The sequence below is a fragment of the Anguilla anguilla genome, chromosome 16 (assembly GCF_013347855.1).
Source record: "Anguilla anguilla isolate fAngAng1 chromosome 16, fAngAng1.pri, whole genome shotgun sequence".
NCBI lineage: Eukaryota > Metazoa > Chordata > Actinopteri > Anguilliformes > Anguillidae > Anguilla > Anguilla anguilla.
In genome coordinates, this window is record NC_049216.1 from 12,473,552 (window position 1) to 12,499,338 (window position 25,787).

General features: G+C 41.4%; 1 protein-coding gene across 2 annotated transcripts in view; it reads right to left on the reverse strand.

Annotated features, from left to right (window-relative positions):
• The window catches only part of plin1 (perilipin 1), an 89,175-nt gene that overhangs the window by 19,863 nt on the left and 43,525 nt on the right, over positions 1-25,787 (reverse strand). Inside the window, exons 2-7 of one of the 2 annotated variants that reach the window (XM_035396495.1) lie at positions 23,241-23,398; positions 9,574-9,639; positions 8,977-9,175; positions 7,793-7,875; positions 6,847-7,111; positions 3,252-3,439 (exon numbers count right to left, since the gene is read on the reverse strand). In XM_035396495.1, coding sequence (XP_035252386.1) covers positions 3,252-3,439; positions 6,847-7,111; positions 7,793-7,875; positions 8,977-9,175; positions 9,574-9,624 — 786 coding nt within the window. In that variant the 5' untranslated portion in view covers positions 9,625-9,639; positions 23,241-23,398. Of the gene's footprint in view, positions 1-3,251; positions 3,440-6,846; positions 7,112-7,792; positions 7,876-8,976; positions 9,176-9,573; positions 9,640-11,102; positions 11,213-23,240; positions 23,399-25,787 lie in introns of those variants that run through there. The other variant, XM_035396494.1, reaches the window with a different exon arrangement.

Genomic DNA, 25,787 nt, shown 5'->3' on the forward strand with positions numbered 1-25,787 from the left:
ACAATGACAAGGAGACAAGGAGAACAGACCGTCCTCATGCGTCTGGGCCGCTGTCTGTCTCTCAGATCCTAAGAGTCCTCTGGGTCGCAAGATGGATGCTTACTGTATGTGCCAGGAATGTAGGACAGCTAGTACAAACGGTACAAACAGTGCAGATAGCCAGCACTCGTTACGCGCTTGCACGTCGCAAGTACACGTCAAAACCCTCGGCGGCACATGGCGTCACAAACAACACGGAAAAGAAACACCTGCTCAAACCTGGAAAGAAAGAACAACCTTCTGTTTGAGGCGTCTCAGGTCTAACAAAACACTGCACCAGCCACAAGACCTGAAATTAGTCTCACCTAGGGGTGTGTAGAGATGACAATATCTGTATCTATACCTTTATTCACAGGCTTCTGTTCAACAAACAAAATTATTTGCATTTGGACAGAAAACCAGACGTGGGTGTGGCTTTTGCCAGTCTCAGGTAATGTGCACTGGCATTACAACTGATGTGCTTTCAATACAGCACACTGACATATCATACATTAGATAATTGCTGTAGTTTACAAGCAACTGTAATCTAAATGCTCAAAATGATTAGCCATTAAATACAACCACATATTATAACAGTCTCTCTGTCTGAGCATTACAACTGCAAGCTCTAGATACACTAGACACTGCAGGTGCTGTGGGAACAGGCAGCTCCGTCACATCTACAAACCTCAACTACAGAATCTTCTGTGTCCGCTGTAAATCTGCTCAGATACAAACCTACAGGGAATGGGGGTTATTCAGAACTCTGGAATGTTATTAACATTGAAATAAAACATTATTACTAAACATTTTTATTTTAGTTTGCATCGTTTAATGGTTACTTGCATTACTCTAGGCTCTCATTTTTAGCTATAAGTCCTTTAATTAGTCATCAAAATATTGTGAGTAGAAATATAACACCATTTTCTTAAAATGTTGGTTTTCTGAAATAAAACACGGCATAATAAACGCCTATATTTGACAAAAGAAAGCAAAAAATTCTACCTGTTTTGAATTCTCAAAAATGAAAACATTACAAATTGCAGGGTTAGTTCATGTCAAAGAATGTAGCCCGTGTATGTTAATTACGGATGAACCAAAAGCTATTAACCAAGAAGGATGCACATGGCAACCTACGAGTTCAAAGCAAGCCAGGGATGGCTCTTGCTATGAGATAAAAGCATCGAGACTCCGCATTGGTGAGGAAACGCTGAATGATGAGCTGCAGTCTGCAGATGCAAAGATGGCTTTGAACAATCCAGCTCAACTTAAACTGCTGCCAGCACGGTAAATTAATAAATTCATCCAGTGTCAAGAAATGCATTACAATGTGCTTTTATTGTGAACAAGAAAGTATTATTATTTTCTCTACATTATGCTGCTCCTTTGGAACTAGCAGATTTTAGATGTACCCAACATGTAGATATACAGTGCACTCAGTAGCCACTTTATTCGGTATACCTGCTCATTAATGCAAACAGGAAGCTCTTTCACACAGCAAATCGTGTGGCTGTAAGTCAACATGTAAAGCATGCACACATGTTGAAGAGGATTAATTGTTGTTCAACCAAACATTACAATGAGTGAGATGTGTGATAAAAGCAACTTTGACCATGGTATGATTGTTGGTGCCAGACATGGTGATTCCAGCATTTCAGAAACACCTGCCTTCCAGGAATTTTCACTCACTACAGTTTAGTTTATAGAGAATGGAACGACAAAAAACATCCAATAAGCAGCAGTTTTAAAACGCCTTGCTAATGAGAGGTCATAAGAGAATGAGCAGACTTGTTCAAGCTAACAGCAAGGCCACAAATGCTCAATTAACAGTTTTTTCACAACAGTAATGTGCAGAAGGGCATCTCTGAATACACAACACGATGAACCTTGAAGCGGACAAGCTACAGCAGGTCATGCCGGGTCCCACTCCTGTCAGCTAAGAACAGGAAGATGAGACTGCCGTGGGAATGTGATCACCAAAACTGGATGATTGAAGTTTGGAAATTGATCCCTTGACTGATCCCTTGGTTTGATGAATCACAATTTCTGCGCCGACGTGCAGATGATATGGTAAGAATTTGGCATAAAACTGTATGAATTCATGGATCTATCCTACCCTGTGTCAAAGGTGCAGGCTGGTGGTGGGGGTAATGGAGTGGGGAATTTTTTCTTGGTGCACATTAAGCCTCTTGATACCAAATGAGCATCATTTGAATTGGTTCCACAAACGTGATGGAAACTTCAGTTCACTCCAATGGCCTGCAGTCCAGAGCCTGCAGTCCAACAGAGCACCTTTGGGATGAGGTGGAATGGGAGGCGTGCAGCAAGAATGCACGGCTGAAAAATCTGCAGGAACTCCGTGATGCTAAAATATCTACGGAATGTTTCCAGCACCTTGTTCAATCCATACCATAAAGAATTTAGGCTGGTCCGGGGGGATGGGGGAGGGCAAAAGGGGGTCATACCCAGTACTAGATAGGTGCACCATATAAAAGAATCCACTGAGTGCGGTGCAGTGAGTACATAACATAATTAGATAAAATACCATGCTAAATACATATAGCAGACAGGACGCAGCTAAGAACGATGCACAATGAATGCGGGAGAAAAAAAACTGGATTTATGCACAGGCAAATTCTATGTAGCTCGAATGCATTAATGTTAATAGACCATGCAAAACAAATGTAAAAGCTCAAACATTGTACAGAGGAACAGAGTTTAAAAATAACTACCACCGAGTGCTTATATTAGAAAAAAGCTGGTCTAACATTATATTACTGCAACAGTGAAGTTTTAAAACATGTCTGAGGAAAAAAAAAAAAGAACATTAAGTGTGTACATTAAACATAATCAATGGTGTGGGACACAGTAAACAAAGAGAAATAGTACTCAAACAGTGTTGTTTCTCCCAAGTGATGATTTTACTGTGCAGGAAAACAGGACAATGTCAACCACCCTGGCCTTAGTCCTGGCCTCTTTCTTGCTTATTTGGAGGCTACGACTGAGGAGGGGGGAGGGGTTTACTTGATTAACCTGTAAATTCAGCTGTCAATCAGCTTATTGTAATAGGGTATCTACAGCTTTCAAGAGGGGCCAGAGGAAGACCAGTGTGGAGGAAGCAGAGTCCCGTTTGACTGTGCAGTAACACCATCAAATTTGGGATACTGCAGCGGCACTGCCGTATCTCACGGAACGCTGATGCCCTGCCCTGCCCCGTCCACTCTGTCGCTCACCAGCGGAGTCACGCCCGGCACGCCCATGACCAGCTGTCGGCCCCGGGTCCCGGTGCGGCGCAGCCGGCTGGCGGTGTGGCTGTAGGCCCGTCGGCACACGGTGCTGGCCAGGGCGCCCAGCCTCCTGTACCCGGGCTGAGAGGCAGGGTCCTCCCCGTCAGCGCCTTCCTCCCACGGAGCTTCCTCCTCTGGAGGAAGAGAGGAGGGACACGCTTACCAGCCACAGAACGGGTCAGGAGTACAGCAATGCTTCTTTTAAAACTCCAGGCCCACTAAAGTAGCCACACTGTAGCCAATGTCAACACCAACATCTACAATAAATAACCTCCCCTAAAGTACAGAGCATTATGGGAGGTGACAAAGGGGTCCCTCTCACCTGTTTCCAACGGCATATCTTTTATGAATTAATTGAAACTTTGATTTAACTTAACCAGGGGAGCCGCTCTGAAATTAAATTATCTTCTTCCAGGGAGAGCTGGCAAGAAGGAAGCGATGCATACACACAGACCTCTATTAAAAACAATTCAAAGATAACAATCTGAGAAACAAATCCTTCCACACAGTGACAATTAATCATGTTTTGAAATTACATTACAGCTTCCCAATCCAAGACGTTTCTATAAATTGTTGTTTGACCACAGCGCATAATAACCAAAATACTTTTCCCCCAAAATGTCAGTAGTCCCAGACACAGACAGGCAAAGATAGTGAAAGTACACCACTGCTTTAACCTTTGAGGTTGTAGAGAGATCCTGTTTACCACTGAAGATAATTCACAGTGATGAATGAGTGCATTTATGATTGAACCACAGTGCCCCATGATAAACAGTATTCATATTCAATAAAACATCTCCTTTTTTGCAGTTAACCAAAAACATGATCGGTTTGTTTTTTAAAAATCCAAGTAAATGCTGTGGCCAGTAATGGAGGGATGAATTTAGTGTCTGGAAACTCACATGCACGCACACGCACTTCTTTGCAATTTCCTTTAACAATTTCAGAAAGGTTATGTTCTTTATATTTCATTAAAGCTAATTATACCAATGACATGACATCCAATTGCCTGGCATGCTCTCATGCATTATGCACTGGCATTGCTTGATGATTCAATGGCATGATTCAGGGTGTGCACATAGCATGTAACACTAACACAAACACACAACAGGATGCTATCTGCTCCTGCAACTTAACAAGCAGCCCAAGGTTGCATTGTAGCTGGAGTGGAATTGTTCAACCTTCTTTGTTCATGTTCATTTTCTAAATTATGTCAAAGTACCTGTCTTTCTGTCCACCGAGAATAAAAATTGTTAATTTTTCTTCTAACTGCTACCACTTTTGCACATGGCAATTTCATTACAACTTGCTTTGTTTCTATGAAACGCTTTAGTGAAGTGCTGTGAAATAATGCTATTTTGACATTAGACTATATACATTAGCTATAAAAAATGTGACTGGCTGGGGAACGGGCTAATGCCTTGGATTGGATTTGCAGACATTGAGAAAAGATCCATTAGGGAGATTTTTGTCTGGGTGAGGAGACAGGGTGGCATTAAAAGCGCCAGTTAGGAGACGAGGGACGAGCTTAGCAGGCGGCGCGAGAGCAGCCTCGGTGGCACGGTGCCAGGAGGGCGGGAGGAGCACGTGGCACAGACTGGCGCGGCTCTGCCCGCACGTGTCCCCCTCCGAGGGGACTGCGGTCGGGCGCTACTCGGAGGAGCTTCCTCAGAGGGACGGGATGCCGGCAGTCCCATGAGCCTCTCCACTCCGGGCCGGTCGACTTCCAGCCTTGAAATCGGCAGGCGAAGGCCGGCCTTGAGAATAACCACACACGGTCCACTAATGAGGCCTTCTCAGAAACGGTGTCCTAGGGTGGCATTAGAATACAATCGTTTTTTTCTTTCTGTCTAAAGCGGTAAGATGCTCGGTTACTGAAAAGATCCAGCCACAGCAGGACCCCCCACCATAGCCCTTCATTGCCCCCCCTTGCGATACTGGCACTGGCACAGTGTGTTCTTTTCCGTTGCTTGGTCACACTGTAAAGACAGTTCAAAGGAATAATACAAACATTTTACCCCCACACCTTGTGGAGCAGTATGGAGAAGGGATAAGGATCATTTTAATCTGTGTGGTGGTTTTCAGGAGGGTATAAGACTAGTGCTACCTCGTACAGCAGTTTCTAGGTGCTACAATGGCAGTTCTACCTTGTGCAGCATTGTAGGGGTGCTACCAATGACAAACAATAACAGACAGCACTGGGTTTTCTCTGAGAAATATCAGCACTGATACCTAAGCACAGACCGTGACCTTTTAAATAAAACTCATCTGACTTTCAGCCTTTATAAACACAGCCTAGGGAGAAAGTAAAAGCAGCAGACAGTGAAGACATCCAAATTCTCTCTGTGTGCCGTTCCAACGCAAACAGTGGAAAGAGCAAGCGGGGGGTTACGTCCTCTCTCCAGACAAAAGTCTGTCCGACTCTGCAACTCTGTGTAAACCACTGGCAAGTGTTCATTTATTCAAACTGCGTATATCCTTTAGAAAACCACAATTATTGGCTTAGAGTAAGATTATCAGTTGGCATGGTTCCCTACTGAAGCTAAATGAATCTTATGCTGCCCCTAATTTTGGTGTTTGTGTTTAAAGACAGGAAACTGCAGAGAGAAGTGAATAATAACAGTGATGACAAATTTAATGTACATACTTTTTAGAAAGACCTTTGCTTGGAAGCAGCTGGGGTGCAAAAGTGAATGAGTGAAATTGAACTAAGCAATTATATTTCTACCTTTAATAATTTTTTATCTCAACTGAAATACTCTGTATCATCTTTGGTTTGAGGAGTCTATTATTATGCACATCTGCATGTGAAAATAATTTAACATAATAAAATTGGACTCGTATAACATTATATCATTAGACCAACTAAATATAATATTTAATTTCATTATAATTACTATGACTATGCATTCATTTAATAATATTTTATAACAGATCTCTACAAGACAAATGCCGTTCATTACTTAAAACATAATGATGTTTACTGGTGGAAATTTTTTTTCCACGTGACTAACAAAACTGACTTTAATTATACAATGTCTACATCTAGTGGAGAGTTTAGTGTACTGCAACAAGTTAATGACAAGTGCCTGAGCTGGCTGACCAGCTTCCCTATACCATTCAAACTTAACAATTACACATACTGAACGGAACTGCCTGCTCTAATAGAGTTACAACTCCAACAACACTGGCACATTTTGTGAGAGGTATTGAGAAATGCTGAGCAAACACCAGCTCTCCCAGAAGTACGTCAAGAAGTTTCTTAAACTACTAAATTGTATTTGTCAGTCAAAGGGCTCCCCCCCACTCCCCACCCCCTACTCCAGGTTTAGTTATAGTTTTATTCAGTATTACATGACATACCTTATTTAGTCCTGTTTCATTGGCTGCAATTTTTTTTTAGGATTCTAGAATACAAAACCATAGCTCCTCTAAGTACAGTATACAGTATCCTGCCCACTCAGGTGTGAGTAGCATGAGTGTGCTAAGTGAAAAGTGGCCTCAGACTAACAGTCACTTCTGATCTGCCCAGGTCGCTTACCCATCTCCTCGTCGGTCGCAGGGAGGATGTAGTTGACCAGATGCTCGGTGAGGGTGAGGGCGGTGTCCGCCCCCTCGGTGGCCAGGAGGACGGGCCTGCTGTTCATCACGTAGCTCACGCCGTCGCTCACTGTGCTCCAGGTCAGCTGGTAGCCGCCGCCGGCCAAGCCGAGAGCTGCGTCCGAGGTGCTGCTGAAGGTCCCGGCGATGCCCTGCCTGGCTGACTGCACGGCGAGGGCAAAGGCCTCACTGATGTCCGAAGCCAACTGCGTGCGGGACAGACACAGAGGAGAGGGGCGTGAGGCCACGTGGGCCCCATTACAATTACCCAAAAACCAAAATATACTGTTCAGTTAATTAACCCTTAAGTTAATTAGGTTTTTGGGGATGTTCTTTTCAAAGTTCTTTGTGTTCTAGGACACAAAATTCATAGTGCTCTAGAACTCCATTGCTTTCAGATACCAGTCATGATTGTTACATCAGCATTAGAATGTTCATTTAAGAACAAATTAAAAGGTTAATAAACTGAGAAAAGGAGCAAATCGCCATCTACTGGCAGCAATCATGTACTGAATTTATGCTTTAGCAGAACATCAGATTGCCATTTCTGCATTGTAGTTTTCCGACTGTAAATTCCATGTTCCTGCCTCTCAGAAGTGTAGCATATTTGTTGTTGGGTTGTGTTCTGGAGTGGGATTAAATGCCCTGCAACTTTCGATTGGCTAGTTGAAATCATAGTGGCAGCAGAAAATATATTCAGTTGCTTTTCTCTTACCACTATTTGTGTAGAGAAAGTGCTGGTTTGATTTTTTTACATTACACAGTAATGGCAAACATGAAATAGTGCTTGAATGCTCTGCCCACAGTAACACTGGTAATGAATACTTGGTCATTGTCAATTGTGTGAAAGGCTAACCGAACAAAATGTGGATAATACTGCCCCCCACCTTCTCAGGGGGGTACTGCAGAGCCGGGATCTTTTTCTCAAGTCGATCCAGTCCTCTACAGGCCAGGTTGTTGACAGCTTCAACTGGGTACAGAGAGGGAGGAATTGCAGCATATCACATCACAAAAGTGGCCATGTTCCAAGGTTAAGAATTCTACCTTTTAAAGGATTGTATGTTGGTTGGTTGGGGGGAACAAGGTGGTAGGGGCAGGGTTTGCATTAAAAGCTTAATACCAGGGAAGATGTCCATGGCACCCTCAGACATCTTCACACAGTAAAGTCTGGCGTTTCAGGGATCCAGCTACTTTTTAATAGGATAAAAGCTTTGTGTCCCTGATGCACTTGATGTTCAAGGGTGGAAAATTCATAACCTTTGGTCAAAATAGGCTGGACTGCTCAATATTGTGAAATGTCCAACTGGACCCAAAAAACCCCCCACATATTTTCCTCATATTTCCCAATTAACCTGAAATCACAAAGTTTGCATGCTACAGCAGACATATGTTGCAATAACAGTATGCAATACCACAGTAAAGTTCATTCCACACTGAAAAAGCAGGACAGAGTGTCACAACCTGAAAAATCCCAAGGGACACGTAGCAGACTGAGTGGACCTCATATTCAACCAGAGTTCTCTTTGCCCCACTGGACTGCCCCAAGTCTACTAGCACTAGCAAAGGCACTCTCAATTAAGGCATGCTATAAAAATAAATAAATAAATAAATCAACCCTTTGTCAGGGTTATAGACACAGATAGACATAGGCGTGTAAGAGATTGTGTGTGCATGTGTGTGTGTAGAAGAGAATGTATACATTTATATAAGTATGTATATATGCACAAGTGGAAGAGAGTGTGTATGTGCACCTGTCAGAGACAGTGTGTGTACTGCATGTGTATATGTGCATGTGTATAAGAGGGAGTGTGTGTATGTGTGTATGTGCACATGTAAGAGAGAGAGTGTATGTATGTGTATATGTGGAAGTGTATACGAGAGAGTGAGAGAATGCGTATATGTGCACGTGTAAGAGTGTGTATATGTGCACATGTATAAGAATTAGTGTATGTATGTGTATATGTGGAAGTGTATAAGAGAGAGTGAGAGCATGCGTATATGTGCACATGTATAAGAGTGTCTGTATAAGTATATAAGTACGTGTATAAGAGAGTGTGTGTGCAGTACTGACTCTGAGGCTCCAGGCGATGGATGGCCGGCTTCACGCTCCACACGGCCAGGCTCCCAGCGGTCTTGGCGCCCCTCTCGTACACCCCGCACACGGAGCAGATGAGCGGGTGGGTGTGCTTGGTGCTGCTGTAGGTCCTCTCCACCATCTCGCAGGTGGAGCTGATCACTGGCAGGTTGAGGAGCCGCAGAAACGCACTGCCCTGCAGGGGACGGGACTCAGCCATCACAGGTACGCACAGAACGTCACACACAGAATGTTACACACCCACGCGCTCTCAACCCTACTCCTGGGGACCAACTCTGCATACTGCGATCTGCTCCAACTATAGAAACTGTATTGTAATGAACTGCTAATTGTGCTTAATTAGACACTAATTGTTATAACTTAGAAGCATTGGCTTACAGCATAAGTAGGATTTTCGTGCTAGGAACAAACGGGGATGTACACACAAGTGTTAGGGTATGTAGTCTACTGTTACACTTGTTCAGTTAGTACTGTATGGAAATGAATTGTTTAAAGTGGGGGAAATGTTTTTCAGGTACTGTAGCTCCTAGTGTGCACACGGCAAAGTAGGCTTTTAGAAGTTGAGAGCTGTACCTGCAAGCTCCCATCCTTGGTACAGGGGGGCTCTGTTTTTTCTGGTGCCATTGTGGTGAAGTGAACCTGCAAGAGCAAAAGTATTGATTGTCCTTATTGAACAAATCAGTGAGAACATTTGGAGAAAGAGTGATCATCAAACCGGTCAAGGAAGGATACTCTTTTTTGTGCTATTTCTCCAAAATGATTTTACTCTGGGATAGCATGGGAAACACAATGCCCTACAATGATGTGCAATGTGTTTTTCTTCATTTAAATACAAAATTGCCAATTCAATGTGAGAACCATATCATGTGATTACCATGCTATTGGTATAAATGTCAGCAAAAGGAAAGAGAATTCTGAGACATAGCCAGCCCTATTTGATCTGAATTCTACAGTGTCACAAAGCTTGATGGGATTTCTGTTTAGTCACTCGGGGCGTTTGTACATACACCCTACGGTAATGTGTATAATATGGTCTTTATGACCTCATAAACATGCGAATTACAAGATTCTGTGTGTGAAAGCAGAAATGGGACGACCATGACCACCAGGCCAATAATGTATGTATTGCCCACAGTTAGCATTGGAGACATCTGATCACAGCAGTGAAGCTCATACATGCCTGACTTTTCAGCAGGATACACAGTAGTTAATTCAACTCTATAAAATGTACTCCATAGGAACTGATTTTACACAAAAATTTTTAGTATGTAAAACCATCAGTTTTCCCTGTCCAATGATGTTTGAATTGAGTCACGTTTGACAAATGATAAATGGTGCTTTTCATTATTTCATTATTTCTGCCTATACCTGCCTGCCTATACCATGTATGTTAATAATTTTCTCTGGTTTTACATACTATTTTTTTATGTTAATAGTATGTAAAACCATCAGTTTTCCCTGTCCAATGATGTTTGAATTGAGTCACGTTTGACAAATGATAAATGGTGCTTTTCATTATTTCATTATTTCTGCCTATACCTGCCTGCCTATACCATGTATGTTAATAATTTTCTCTTTTTTGTGTTCTACTTCTGTTTTATCGATTATTATGTATTATGTATTAGTATTATACTCCATTCTTCTTTTGTAAGCTTGGAAAAAAACATTGAATATTAATTAATTTAATAATCATTACAATGTGAACAGAATGGAAAACAAAGCTCCAAACACAAATCCCTGCCAAAGTCGGACCTTTGATATCGCCTTAATTTGCTAGCCTACAGTGGTAAACAAGCTGGCAGTTGGTTTTACTTTTAAACAGGAATTAATCCACTCGCACTAATCAACTTATTTTATGTCGGTCCAGCACACCCTCATGAAAAAACTGTGTTAACACGTCAACTGTGCAATGCGCTTATTTTATGAACATTTTGCCGCAAAAACAAACGAAAGCAACAGCTGCCGTTTTTGTGCTACCTCCAGCATAAAATTAACATTCACAAACGAATATAACTGAAAGCAATACATTAGGAGCCGCTACGCTGTGGATTTAAGTAAGCCATTTTACTGAAAGATTAACACGCAGAAAGTCGGAAACTCACGGTAAACACGAGCCGCAGGTGGAGCCGCTATCACTGTCTGCGTGACAATTCGAGAGGAACAAGACAGGACTTTATGAAGCAGCAACTTCTGAAATACCAGCCGACCCCGCCCACGAGATCCCCAGGTCTACGCACTTTCAATAGTAGGCACTGTGGTGGTGCTTAAACAACACAAAGTTCACTGTCCTTTGACTTCTGGCTATTCTCTTTCAGTAAATTAAACGAACTCACTATTTGATGATACGATTAGACTAATGATATAGGCTACTGACACATATGACATAATGTACGATGCTTGCTCAGTCTGAATTTAATTTGATGTAAAATAAAAAATAAAAAAAATCATATGTGTATCAACATAACAATAATCATTATTTAAATTCATGGAATTATTTTCAGAAGCACGGGTTGATTCTCTTCACATAAAACATGTATGAGTTTGGAGCATGTCAAAGTAAAATGCGAGCATAAGAGAAATGTAATTAGTCGTGTGCTTTGTTTCCTCAGTTTTACACTAGAGGACGCCATTTACCTTTGCGTTAGATTTTTGTAGGCACAGCGCGTTTGAAAAATGCAAACAAACAAATCTTTCATCTTCAATTCGCCATGACATGGCAACATAGTAGAGTTAAAAGTAAGATGAAAATTATAAATCTAATTACTATATGAGTGTGCATATGCGGAGCTTTCCAGGTCATAATAAAGGCTCAGATGCTTGGGGTGTACAGATCCAGGCTCGAAGTAGTTCTGGATGCTCCATAGAGTCTAGATAAAGTAAATAAGTTCAGATGGGCTTAATGGCCTGCTTTCATTTTTTATGTATTCTTGCTATTCCAACACGTGCTGCATATTGTATTATACATACACACAGGCACACTGTTTCTACCAGTCTCCAATGTCTCTACCTCATTTGTATAGTGTGTGTGTGTGTGTGTGTGTGTGTGTGTGTGGGCGGGCAACCTAAAAATGAGTTTTAAAAAAACAAACTATTGACACATCCCATGATTTTATCACAAAGTTTCAGTACCGTGATGAGGAATTGTGAGAAAATAATAAATTTCAGCCCCATCTTGCACATCTGCCAGGTTTAGCTGAATAAATGACGTGTGTCGTAGCCTGAGGCATACGCTGATTAACATCATGATTACTACAGACCACGGGTTCAGACCTTCCAACCTCGGCCTGCCTGCCTGCTGCGCTGTTTCAGGTCAGAACCATAGATACCTTCACTGCGCTGTAGTTTGACTTGGCAGATATCTTATGTAACACAGTGGATTAGGGCCTCTCCCTGAATCTTTTAAAATGTATTAGTCAGACCTCGGTTTGTGGGTCTGATATGTAATCAGCGCTAAAGGAAACACGGCCCTGAAAATTCAACCATGAATGTGAAGGATTTCATCGGAAAAATTGGAAAGTTGCCTCCCCTCTCCCACTTTTGTCACAGCAATGACGGACAGAGATGATGTCTTATATGTGATTTACAAACCTTTTGACCTCCAAATGATTCAGAATTCATACATGAGATAAAATAACATGCTAGCGGTATGTATTTTGACTGTTGTTCATATAATAATGGATATGCTCCAATCTGCCAGAAAATTAGTAGCGCCTGCTCAGACATGGTCACATGGTTTCCCTTCAGGAACCCAGCCAACATAAAATTATATCAAACAGTCTTGAAATTAAATTAGTCATTGGATCAAAACTTGAATATAATATTCTAGGTTAAAGGTTTCTTTATGAGTACCCAAAGGTTAATTTATTTTGCAGAGAGGAGATTCAGCGCTCCAGAGTTACAAATACAGAGGACATCACAATACAATACAGAAATACAATACAAAAGACATGAAAACAAAGGTCATAATGTAAGTATAAGTCATAAAACAGTCAAGAAAACACTTTTACACAAACAAAAAAAACTGGTTACACAGGGGTAAAGTGCATATGGCAATGCTGTCCAATGCAATCTTGTTTAGCAATGCAATAGCTGCAGATACAAAAGCATTTCTGTTTTCAAAACCCCAGCTGAAATAGAGCTCATCTCACACTTTAGCTCTGAGGAGTAAAGAAGAGATTGAGCTGGGACTCACCAATAAGCATAGAAGCCCACTTTAACAGTTTCGTTTGGGGAATTTTTGTTTTTCAGAAACAGGTTTCAAAAATATGACACAAGGGAAAATAAGAGGGTCATCATGTTTTTTTCCAATATGACAAAGGGACAGTTTTCTGAGGCAAAACAGATGCTGATGTCCGTTCTTACACTCTCAGCGTCTCACAATTCTCCAGTCTATGACAGGAACATACTTTCCACGCATCCACAGCCAGGCCCTTAACGGTCGTGGTCCCGTGGGTTGAAGGAGGAAAGGACTGGAAGGAAAGATTTTTCACTCCAGGTGAAAAAGTCAATAACAGGGCCAAGGCTGGACTCTTTGTCATATAACACTGTAGAGTATATAGAGTGAAGAGTAAAGGGAAAGACCACAGCCCAGGGGGTGAGCCAGTAGAACACAGTGAATCAAATAAAATGCTATTCAATTTTACCCTTTGTGTCCTGTTAGTCAGGAAATCAATCATCCATTCCACAATGTTATGGCTCAACTCAAAATGTTCTATCAGGCTCACAGCAAGCATGTGGGGTTGGATAAAAGCTGAAAGCTTAAGAAAAGACAATAAATAGCAATTTTGGGTGAGTTTATTTCCCCTCTAAATGTTTAAGTTAGAGTTTAGACTGCATGATGTTCCGAAAGAATTTCAGAAACACAAACTGTTCACAATGCCGTCAAAAATGGAACCTATTATTTTGCCTGCAGAATTTAGATTTTCTTCCAGACAGATTAGATCACTGGAATTTCTGTAGCAGCACCTAATGATCCAACAGTTTTTTTTGTTTGTTATTAAATGGGAAATATTAAGATTGATGGTCAACCTAAATGTGAATAGTATACCTCAAAGGCCTGGATACTGAGGCGTATTAGTGGTTCATAAAGTGGTTAAACATTTTCTCCGCGCAGATACACATATACCACACAGCACATCAAATACCTATTTGGACCACCAGTGACGCACACAAAAGCATTGTTTCATTAGAGCCGAAAGAACCACAAGCACATCCGGCCAAACGTGGCGGAGTGACTCATCATAGCAGAGATTTGTGGTTAACTGGATCTCATCTCTGCGGGTTTTCACGAGAGTGAGAGTGCATCTATCCTGGTTTTAACACATCCATTCATTGATTTGCTGAGCTGCAGCTGACGTGACACAATGATGCTGCCGATATGTCCTTACAAACTGGGGGGGGGGGGGGGGGGGGGGGCAATGGTAGCAGGGCCTTCATTAGGGGTGCTGCTACTCACACTGAAGAACTAAAGATAGCTCTTTCTCAACTTGACCAATGTGAGAAGGTGAGAGTGATCTGCGTGATCATTAACCTCATTCAAACAAGACATTATATTCCTGCCAAAAGACATTTTCCCAGGGATATATGTTGGCTCAGAAGTAAGCTGTATTTGGTTAGGCATGTGGTGTTAGGCTGGAATCTATAGATTTAGCCCCTTAGTCCAGAGGCTAATTGCTATTTTGTTCCGAATCTGGCAGATGCTGGGAGTGATTCAACTCTGCGGCAGATCTGTGGAACGCAGTGAGACACACTCCTTTGAGAGAGCCGGATACAGAGGAATTAAGAGATAAGGAGTGAAAACTGTGACCTTTTCGCTGTTTGAAGTGTAAAGATGTCTCACACATACACACACACGCATGGAAGTATACACACACATACACATTAGCACGGTCATACTGCGTGGCCTGTAGAATGGAGCATAGCATCTGACTTGCAGTAGGGGGCATCAGTGCAGTGTATGCTCTTTAGCTGCAATGATCCTGTAATGGGCTGTGTGTGGTACAGTAGTACCTCAAAATAATTGGTCTTTCCGAGTACATACGTATTTAAGTACATAAGAGAAAAATAAATAAAGTAAATGTAATCATCTGAAATCTGGAGAGGTTATGGGCTGTATAACAAGAAAATGATTTACCTGATCATTTTTCATGCGAGGTCAGCCAAACGTAGAACTCAGTACATGGTATATTCACGGTGCCGGATAAGCAAACCAAACCAAACCCTGGTTTCTCCCCCCACAACAGGACAGCGACATTACGGCATCGGCAAAAGGCCAGGTCCCCCCGTTAACATAAGCCCTCCAACAGAGCTTTCCCTAGTGGCCTAACCCTGCCTGGCAGGCGTCACAACGTTCTGCATTAAAATGCTAGTGAGATGCAGTCTGCACTACTGCTCCGTTTCTGCAATTATAATGGCTGACCAAAAAACAAAAAACAAAAGAGCTAACAACTCAAATTAAGCAGGGCCTGTTTAAACTACATTGCTGCACGGCAACTGCGCATAATTCCAGTCATTCTCTTGTCTAACGTATGAATACGCTGAAGAGATCAAGGAAAATTTTCCAACAAAAGATCTTTTATCAATCTGGCAACGGCGCAGGCGGACATCAGAGGGTTAAAACTGTCAGTGGGAGACCAGATGTGCTGCAGAAGCTACCTTAAGAAATTAATATACTGTTATATACTACAATGTTCTATACAAATAAGGTTTATTATTATTATTATTATTCTGTGTACCCACTGATAATAGTTTAATGGAGGTGCAGTTATGACATCTGATATTTGTACCATCTTCATAAAAAAAGAGTATTTCTTCAGGAGAGGAAGAGAAGGGGAGGGAGAGAGAGGGAGAGAAGGAGATAGAGAGGGAGAGATAAAGGAAGGAGGACAGAGAGATAGATTTGTGTGGTGTATCTGTGGGGACAGGCACAGGCATGCCGTGGACCAATCACACAGCAGGCCAACACAAACGTTCAATGAACACAGGCAGAGATCACCCGTCCATCCACACGTCCTCACAGAAACACACAAAATCTGCACCCCACCCCCCCCACCCCAACACCAGTCTCGCTGAGGGTGGCACAAAAGCTAGAGCCAGCCCTGACCCACACACACACATTTTTTCTTGAAACTAGGATAGTGTCTAATACTGTAAACTGGGGAAACTGAAGCACTGCCATTCCACCCACTGTTACAGCTTTTAGATTTATTGGTGTTATAAGGTTAATGATTAATGCTCTGGTATAATGAAAATGACCTGGTATAACTGAATGATTGATTTTTCAATTACACCTTTTACCATTAAACAACGGTCATACGTTTTAATTATGGATATTATCCTCATTAATAACTATTTGAATGACAGTGTTCTCTTTTTTGTGCTCCTGTCACACCCAAGGGGCTTTTTTCTTCTTTAAGATATTTTAACTGCCGTTTGGGTTTTTAATTTCCTAAAAGAGCAGAAATGTACAAATGAACCTCATCACTTGCAAATATTTTCTTGTTGCACAGTAAAGGCATGCAAATTTGTCTCGAGCATATTATTTTGCCGAAAGTGATATTTGCAAAGCTAAGGTGACACCTGCCAGTGTAAAGACACTCCCCCACAAGAAATAAATTGGCCTACTAGGACTTGAAAGGAACATGCTACAGTATCTATCAATCTGTGTTAAAAATGAACTCACACATTCATGAGAAAATGTATAATAGTTCTGTTCTACCTAAAACCTTACTGATGGTGGTACGGCAGATTACAATTCAAAAGTTCCGCACCTGCCTTTTATAAATAACCAAAAGGGATGCTTCTTGTGTGCGTGTGCGTTTGGGAAAGAACTGCATCAGGTGTCTAATGACAGCAAACGGCATGCTAATCTCTCCAGCAGAACGACACAATTACTCAGGCGCATTAAAAACAGAACGATTAGAATGATTACAGGTTTAGGTTTTCAAAAACATTTATTTTATTGCATGTGCGGTACCCACTTATCCCGCGTGCAGTAGGGACCGTGCATCATCGTTTTCTGGCGTAAATTAATGTTTTCCCGGCCGGAAATTTATAACCCAAATAACAAGTTCAGGTGAAAGGCCAAAACAACAGGCAGTTTTAAAGCTGCAATATTCTTCATATATTCTGTCCGTCATACATTACATTAATTTAGTTTTTGATTTTATCAAAAATGTCATACAATAAGTGCATACCTAAGGTCATTAAAACAACTACATAACACAGGTCCGATAAGATACAGTACAATAAGCGTAGGCTAAGTCAGTAAAGTTATGGCAAGTCAAAGTAGAAGTGAGGCAAGATTACAAGAGTTGTGATAAAGTGCCATAACATCAAGATGATGGTACAAGTGCAACACAAAGTTTCTAGATGAAGACACAAGCGTAACACGAAAGTGGTAGAAGATCAAGATACTAGAAATATATGACAGTGACCTTCGATTGGGCGTAACCCTGCAAAGGAGTAGCGTTAGAGTTAGTCATGGTACAGTCATGCATCTTCAGACCACGGCTGAAAAAGCTCAACATATGTCCTTATTGCTTTGGCTATATAGTATTGCATCCCAATATTCTACTATACGTTTGTATCAAGATTGGTAGGCCAGAAGGGTTTCCCAAAATGATAACACAAAACTGGCATGCAATGGCTGAGTTTTTGAACAGGATACTAAAATGTAGCAAGTGCAAGCTTCATGAAGGGGAAGGTTGTCTGGCACACACTGCTGACCTTTTCAAATATTTTAAAAGCAAAAAGAAATCCAATCCATCTAACACCTATTTAATAAAAGACTATTACTGTGGCATCATTCCAAGAACTCAAATACATTTACCTCAAAAAGTCAACAATCTTCAGCAGGGGAGAAAATCCTTAAAACTTTTAAACAACACCCCCCATACCAATACCTATGTCACATCGTCTCAAAAACTAATTTTTTGTCCTTTGACAAGACAAACGCCAAAACAGGCAGGGTAACAGAATGGCAAACTTCTACACCAACAGCGGTGAGAGAAAACATCGCAAATACCTCCAATAATGCCTTCTTCTCAATTTCCAGCAAGTTGTTCACAAGAACTCAAGGGATTTAAAAATAGTTCTGGAGAGTACCAACCGCACACATTGTGAGACACGTGTAATCGATGCTCGGAATGTTCCAGAGATAATTGCCTTTGCAGCCCATTGGGTTCACACCTGTCAGGTTTAATGTCCACACATCTCTGATATTCAGCTGCAGTTCCCCTCCCTCTCCAATTACATACATCCTCCAGGACAAGTTAACATAGATCATGGCGAGAGCGGGGGGAGCATGGGGGATATATAGCCTTTACCTCTAGAAAAAAAACATCATTCAACCCACCCTCCCCTCACCCCCCAGTACCAACTCCCCATGCCCATAAAGAGCAACCTGCACCACATACAATTACGAAGTTCAGCTTAAGAAAAGCATCTCTGTGCCCATTGGGAAAGCAAGAAGCTACTATCCCCTCAGCAATAAATCATGCCGAGCAAACGAAATTAGAGGAGCATGTCACGCATTGGAACAATAATAAACCTGAGAGGGATGGTAAAGGGTACAAGCTGAACGCGGAATCGTTTCCTCCCTCATCCAGACCCAGCATCGTCTTTCAAATCTCACAATATCGCTATCAATACTACTTCACCTCATGACAGTGTGATAAAGCATTCACAGATCCCTCTCTCATTGTCCTCTCGTGTGTATAGTATTCAGGCTCATGCTCTTGCTGTACGTGCTTTTCTCATGTTTTCTCTTTTTTCATATCTTCCAGAGTTGCGTTTGTTAACCTCCCAGGCCAGTACTATCATTTGTCCTCTAACTAGCACATTTCAATGCATATGTGAATAGGCTTGGGGGTGGGGGGGTGGGGGTAGGCGTGCGAGATATACTACATTATGCATACTGTCAAGGCCTAAGGATCTGGGGGGAGGACAGAGAGCTGGTGTATGTGAATGGTGGGCAGAGAATGGAAAGGCCCACTGAGCCTTAGTCCTCTTGGCTGCAAAGCTACTCTCAGTGTTTCTAATTGGTCCAGAACAATAGTTAACTTAAAATTGATGCAAAATATGCCAAAAACCTAGGAATGTGATACGCAGCTGCTTAATTTTCCTAATTTGCATTCTCAAGATTTAGTATCTTATTTAAATTTAGAAAATTGAGGCCTTGACATTGATGGGGGGCTTTTTATGTTCTGTGTATTTAATGTATATTAAAGAGGTGTCAAATGATTGTCTTCATTCCATTCCCTATTTCATAAAACTCCGGTAACCACACGGGGTGTTTATTTACAAATAAGGAGAGCAGGTTTGGTTTCGTTAAACCGGTTTATCTCATCTGATTTGTCTGATGATGAGCATGAGAGAGGGCATATGATACTTTCAATATTAAAATGAGAAGCCATTGGGCCCGTGACCACTTAACACTGTGATGCAGTAAAACAGGGAGCAGACTATATCAGCTCAGGGTTTGTAATATGCATCCACAAGTCAATGCTGGAGCTGAGAAAAAAGGCCGATTATAGCACAAGAGCAATTATACCTTATGGCTTCTGGAATGTGCGCGATTCTGCTGTGTCTGAATTATCAAATAAGTTCAGTCAGTGATTTAATCAATTGGTCACACAAACAGCGAAGGCCTACGTGGTCGAAACACGGTTTTTGTGTGACAATAGCCAATAGGTATAATCACTTTTAAAGGATCAAACTGTGCATATTGTTTCACTTCCTGTAAATGTGATAGCCAGAGCTTCTTGGGTGAGATAATTCTGGTTGTCTTCCGTCTTTTCCCTTTTTTTTTTTGTCACAGTTACAGTGAATGGCAGTGCTGTAAATCATGAGTCATGTGTGCTGTCAGAACTCTGGTGCGCTCGACACCAGTTTCACCCAACCTTGCCATTCTCTGCGTGACTCCTCCTCAGAGAAAAGGGAAGGGGGGGGGGGGTCTAGGACGGATGTCAGGCCTTGTCTCAACAGCAGAACATCGTGGAGCCACCCGATTACAGAATTAAGAACTCACAAATCCCTCTGCGATAGCACCTACCATAGGATTGAGTGAGGAGGACCTCCAGCAGATTAGTAAAGGCCAGTTCCGTACTGTGATGATTAATTAATTTGGCTCACGGGAGGTTGACCGATCAAAACCCAGGTGGAGAACTGCTGTTTTACCTTTGAAGAGAGGTACTAAAGCAAAATAACCGTTCCAGCTGTATGAATATTCAGTATGTAAATAAGCAATCTACGCAGGTAATTGTGGGTAAAGTTAAGCAGCAGCATGGGAACATTATAACTGCCAAAGGGATAAACGCACACCTCGTTTGACGAGGTGCAGACAAAGGGGCTTGAAAAAACTGATGAACTGTTGCTCACTCTTTTCCCTCGGACGCAGTTTGAAGGCAGCTTGCTGACTAAATGTTGACATTTTAAGTGCCACCATGAAAACATACATTTATTGCCATCCTACATTGACCTGACTTTTTTTTTTTAGCATATCCTCTGTGACTTACCCAAAAACATGTACGATAAGGCAAGACAGACCAGCATGGATCCATCAATCATCTATGACATACTGCCATTGTGCTACTGTCAGATTCTCAAGTGCTTCTGTTCTGATGAATTATCCAGTAGTAAATAAAATTAGCATCACATGTTTTATAACCCCGATTGCAGAATGCACCAGTAGTCAAGAACTGGTGGCAAACCTCAGAAAATCATTGAGAGTACCAGGAGAATTGTGAGTCTGGTTTGATTTGTTTGTTTTGTAGAGGTGGGCGATCAGAGACTCAGACTTTAAAATGACACACTTAAAAGTTTACAATAAGCAACCAATTTAAAAAAAATGTGGCCCAATTTAATTTTGTGTTCTGAATGAAAGAATTGGATTTATATAGCATTCATTCCTTCTCAAACACATTTAAAGTGCTTTACTATGATGGAGAGTGGGAGAACACATTTTCTTAACAACCAACAAGGACCAGCACCTACGAACCTGACACACAGCAGGCATTTTGCATCAGAACTCAGACCTCATTCTGGATCACGCTGGATCATTGCTTGAATGAACCTGAGGCAGTCATCATTGACTCATGTTTTTTCAGGTACCATTAGTTGAGAACTGAATGCATTAGAACAATTGCTCAACATGCCTTTTAAAATGACATTATGCTTTTTTCAATGTCTGTCCTGTTTGAGAACATGAAGGAAACCGATATTCATTAAGGGAGTTATGTGTATGAGACACCTCCAGTATAATGTCTGTCCTTTCCTGAAGGAGAGAAAAAAAACACTGCCACAGATGTGGAATATTGCCCTTTTTCTGATGCTTTGTGGTCCTTTTTCTTTTTAGTATTATTAGTACAATTTCATGTCCATTTTAAGTTGCCTGCATCATAAGTTTTTGATTGCACTAGGATTGAAGTTTAGGATTGTGTATGACACAACAACACTGTAGCCCACTAGTTCAAATTAGGACCTGGTTTCTTTGTGATTTCTGACGAGCTTTATGAAATTGGATAAAATGACTCCAGTAAATAACTCCACCTCTGATTGGTGGGAGGAGAACGCATTGCTGCATGCCATGCGCCCATTGGTAGCAGGTGCCCAAATTTAATTAATCAGAATATCCATGTATTACTGCAGGTGTGGCAGCAGTGGGGGTTAAGTGGAGAGTGAAGCCACAAGCTAGAACAGGGGTGCCCAATATGTCTATTGTGGAGGTCAAGCTGGTAGATGGTGTGCCATTTTAAAAAATGCAATCATATCAGTTAAAATGATCATTCTTCCCATATTCATCCCTCTTCGCCGTGGCTTCTGCCTGACAGACAGGTGCACTAGATTGACATGAAATGTGGACAACCTCCGGCTGTTGAGAACGTCATTACCCATTCATGGTATAGACACAATTTTGCACTCAAAATTGTGTGGAATGGTCACGTAAATGTCTAATATTACGTGATAGTAACATGATAACTTTGTCAATGCATTTTATATGGGGCAGGGCAGTCATGTTGGGGACTGCCCTGCCCCAGGTCTCCCCTATTTGCCACACTGAATGGTTTTAGATCTTTAGACAAAATGTAATATTAGGCAAAGGGAACCAGAGTAAACACAAAATGCACTTTTTAAATTATTTCATTTATTTAATGAAAAAAGTGACCAGACACCCATATCACCCATGTGAAAAGGTAATTGTCCCTAAACTTAATGACTGGTACCACTTTTAGCAGAAACAGATGCAACCAAACACTTCCTATAATTTTATATCAGTCTTTCACATCACAGTAGAGTGATTTTTGCAAAGAGAGTATACTTTCTTTTTTTAATCAACTTTCTTTCCTCAAAACTAAGTACAGAAGCATGCATATGAATCTTTAATGCAAACTTGGCCTGAAAATATGTATGCCTTTAATATATGGCACAATAGAGCGAAAATAATTTGCAAGACAGCGCTTCATATTTATGAAGTATAGATTGGTTATTCTTATCCACATCTTTTTTAATACTATTTCATTACACACAGTCTGCGAACCCTGAAAACCTACAGTTAATCAACACGCATTGGTATTGTCATTTCCCAGGTGGATTTTTTGCGAAGGCATTCATCCTTTGTCACACAAGTGTGCACTTGAGGAGAATGCGCTGGTGCACGATAATCCCCTGCTCTGATTGACAGTTTCTGGATATTAAATGAAATGCAGTCGCTGCATTGTTTCCTTGATGAATCCCTGAATACACACTCAGACGCTCGGATTCAACAGGGTAAAAGAGCTCAGAGGAAGGAAGCTACTAAAATGTAGCCTGGTTGAAGACAAAGTGCTTTATAGAGATTCACACACATGGCTTCTCACAAAATGAATCTGTTTTAACTCCATTCCCTTTGCAAGTATACGCTTAGGGAAGCATGATATTGTGATATAGTGGATAAGCCTTATCTTCCCACCACAAGGCTGGGCTATTGATTTTCTGGTATACATTTCATCAAAGAAATAAAGCAAAGCAGTTTCAGTTTTTCAAAAACTAAAATAATGACTTCTGTAAACAAGGCTTGCTTTAGGTCCTCCTGTATATTCAGTTAAGGCCAAGCAAGCAAACGGATGTCGTAGAGGCCACGTAGTACACATTTCTAGAGTTGTGGAGTACATTGTGGAGTTACTACTAACAGAACGTGGAAAACAAAACATTCTTTCAGCCGCGTGACAGAGATACTTGTTGAAGAAGAACACTCCACTCACCCTTATTGCCAGTTGACCAGGCAGAGAAGCCGGAGGGCCGGTTTTGGTCGGCGGGGTTGCCAGAGTCTCGCTCCTCTGGTTAATCAGGTGTCTGCTGCATGCATGCACCAGATCTGCATGAAGCGTACAGTACAGATGACTGCAGCTCAGCCAGGGGACTGGGGAGAAAAAAAGAATTAAATCAATGAATGTATGGTTTCCTAATGAATCTTGGACAGAATTGTGCAATGTTGTCCATTTAGTGTGAATGGCATTGGAACCCCACTTTCATTGCATTCCCAGTATCTTCCACTCGTTGAAAGACAGGTGAGACTTTTACTATGAAAAAGTATGCAAAATTAAAGCACTCCTGAAAACCAGAGGTAGTTTCAGTGCATTTATGGCAAACTATAACCACAAGTTACACTATAAAGCTGAAATTATTTGAAAATAAAAGACTACAATCAAACAACAGTAAGTAAAGCTGCTTGTACACACGTAAGTGTTGTTTTCCCATTATGTAGGTAGAATTTGTTGGCTAGCAAGCTGGCTAAAGCTGTGTCCTTTCAAAAGATGATCATCGCAAGTCTATGAACATAACTAACCAAATTTGCTTATTTTAGTCATTGACACAAAACCATAATTTTTTTCAGCTCACCAGCTGGCTCTGATATTTTATTTAAAATAATGTTAAATATGCTATCTTGGTAGACAGCGGACATTTTAGGTGACAGCTATATTAACTTGATTTAAAACACTGTCCTTTGATTCCAGGGGTCCTAGAGCAGAAATAAAATTCCATTAGGTTCTAAAGGATGAACTGTGTCTAAAATAAGCCATATTTTAATCCAATAATTTGACAGGTCATGAAAATGGTCAAACAAATTTCCTGCACCAACAGCAGATACCAGTTCAAATGCGCAAGTGACAGATTGTGGAGTCTTAAAAATGCAAAGCCTAATTTTAGCAAGGCGCTGGGTGAATGTAGTAGTCCTTGCAGAAATTAATTAATCATCGGCTGAAAAAAAAACATTTGTGTCATCCTTAGTTAAACCCAAAGGAAATGACTTTGGAAACGAATGTTTCTATATTCTGCATTAAATAAATGCACATTAAAAATGCAATGAAATCAGTCAGGGTCTGACTGATTCTCTGTCTGATATGGGAGGCACTCTCAAACACCAGCCAATGTGCATATCCAGCTCCTCACTGGCGTACTGTTGAAGCATCAACTCTGAATGCACTTAAAACTGGAATTAACCCTTTGAAGATTAGGATGGTCTTTTGGAATGTTTTTTTTTTCAGTCAGTGTTCTAGAATGCCATTGCTTTCAATAACCATTAGTGATTGTTACATCAGCGTTAGAATGTTCAGTTAAGAATATCTGTGATTTTATACTTTAAAAGGTTAATCTGACTTGCGCACACGCATCTTATGTCCCCCACCCAGCTGCTGCAGGCTCTCCATCAGCTAGACCCAGCCAACTGAAGCCCTCCCTGGGTGAGGATATCATCGTATTCCCATACCACACCACGGTCATAACTCTGCATGAAGGTTCACAATTCAGAGAGAAAAACAGGAGGCGTCTCCCCCCCATCCCCAATTTGCAATCCCCAGTCATGCTAATGGGTCGACAATGTCCTCCGTCTGTCCAATCAGGAACAGCTGCTGGGACTGAGCCTTGCATGCATTGTCTCCGTTTGCACAGCGGAGTTTGAGAAGCAGGTTTTTCGCAGGTGATAAGAGACGAAAGAGTACAGTCTGCTCTTCGGTGGGAGTCAGAGCCATTAACACGCACAATCACACTGGCCTCATGAGACGGGGGGGGGGGGGGGGGTGGGGGTGGGGGGGGGGGGTAGAGAGAGAGAGAGCTCAGTTTTTCTTTACTTTCTGCCAAGCATATTTCTTTAAATACTTTAATTAGAGATGTTTTCAATCCAACAATGCTAGCAGCCAGCAGTAAATCCAGTTAATCGTTGTAAGTGAATGCAAAGATTTTCCCAAACCACCCAGAATCGACACACCACAGACAAATCTATTATATGAACTAAGGAAGAATAAATGAGCGATGAGCACATAATTAATTACATTAAATGCTATGTCTAATGCATAAAGCCAATACAGCAACGTGCCAAACAATAAGACAATATCAAGTACTGAGTATAAATACCCTCCAGAACAGAAGGCTTCATCATAGAACGTTAAAAAGTAAATGGAGAAGTGAAACTTGGTAGTTCTTTACTGAAAGCTTTTATGAGGAAACAGAGACAGACGTTTTGCTTTATATGTATTGCTTTAGTGGGTATGTTTCCAAGTACAGAATGATGACCTCAGGGTCTTACGCTCGTAACAGAGATGCTTTGGATAACACTGACTCATTGGCATTGGATGCTGAAAAAAGTGAACCAGAAGACGGATCCAACTGCATTTGTAATTCTGGGTTTCCTCAGCTCTTATATCAACTTCGTCTTGCGTGTGACGCACATTAGCAGGACACAAGGACAGAACTAGCATAGGCCAAAAGATTATTGATGTATGTTTTCATCATTGCTCTGCCAATACGCCACA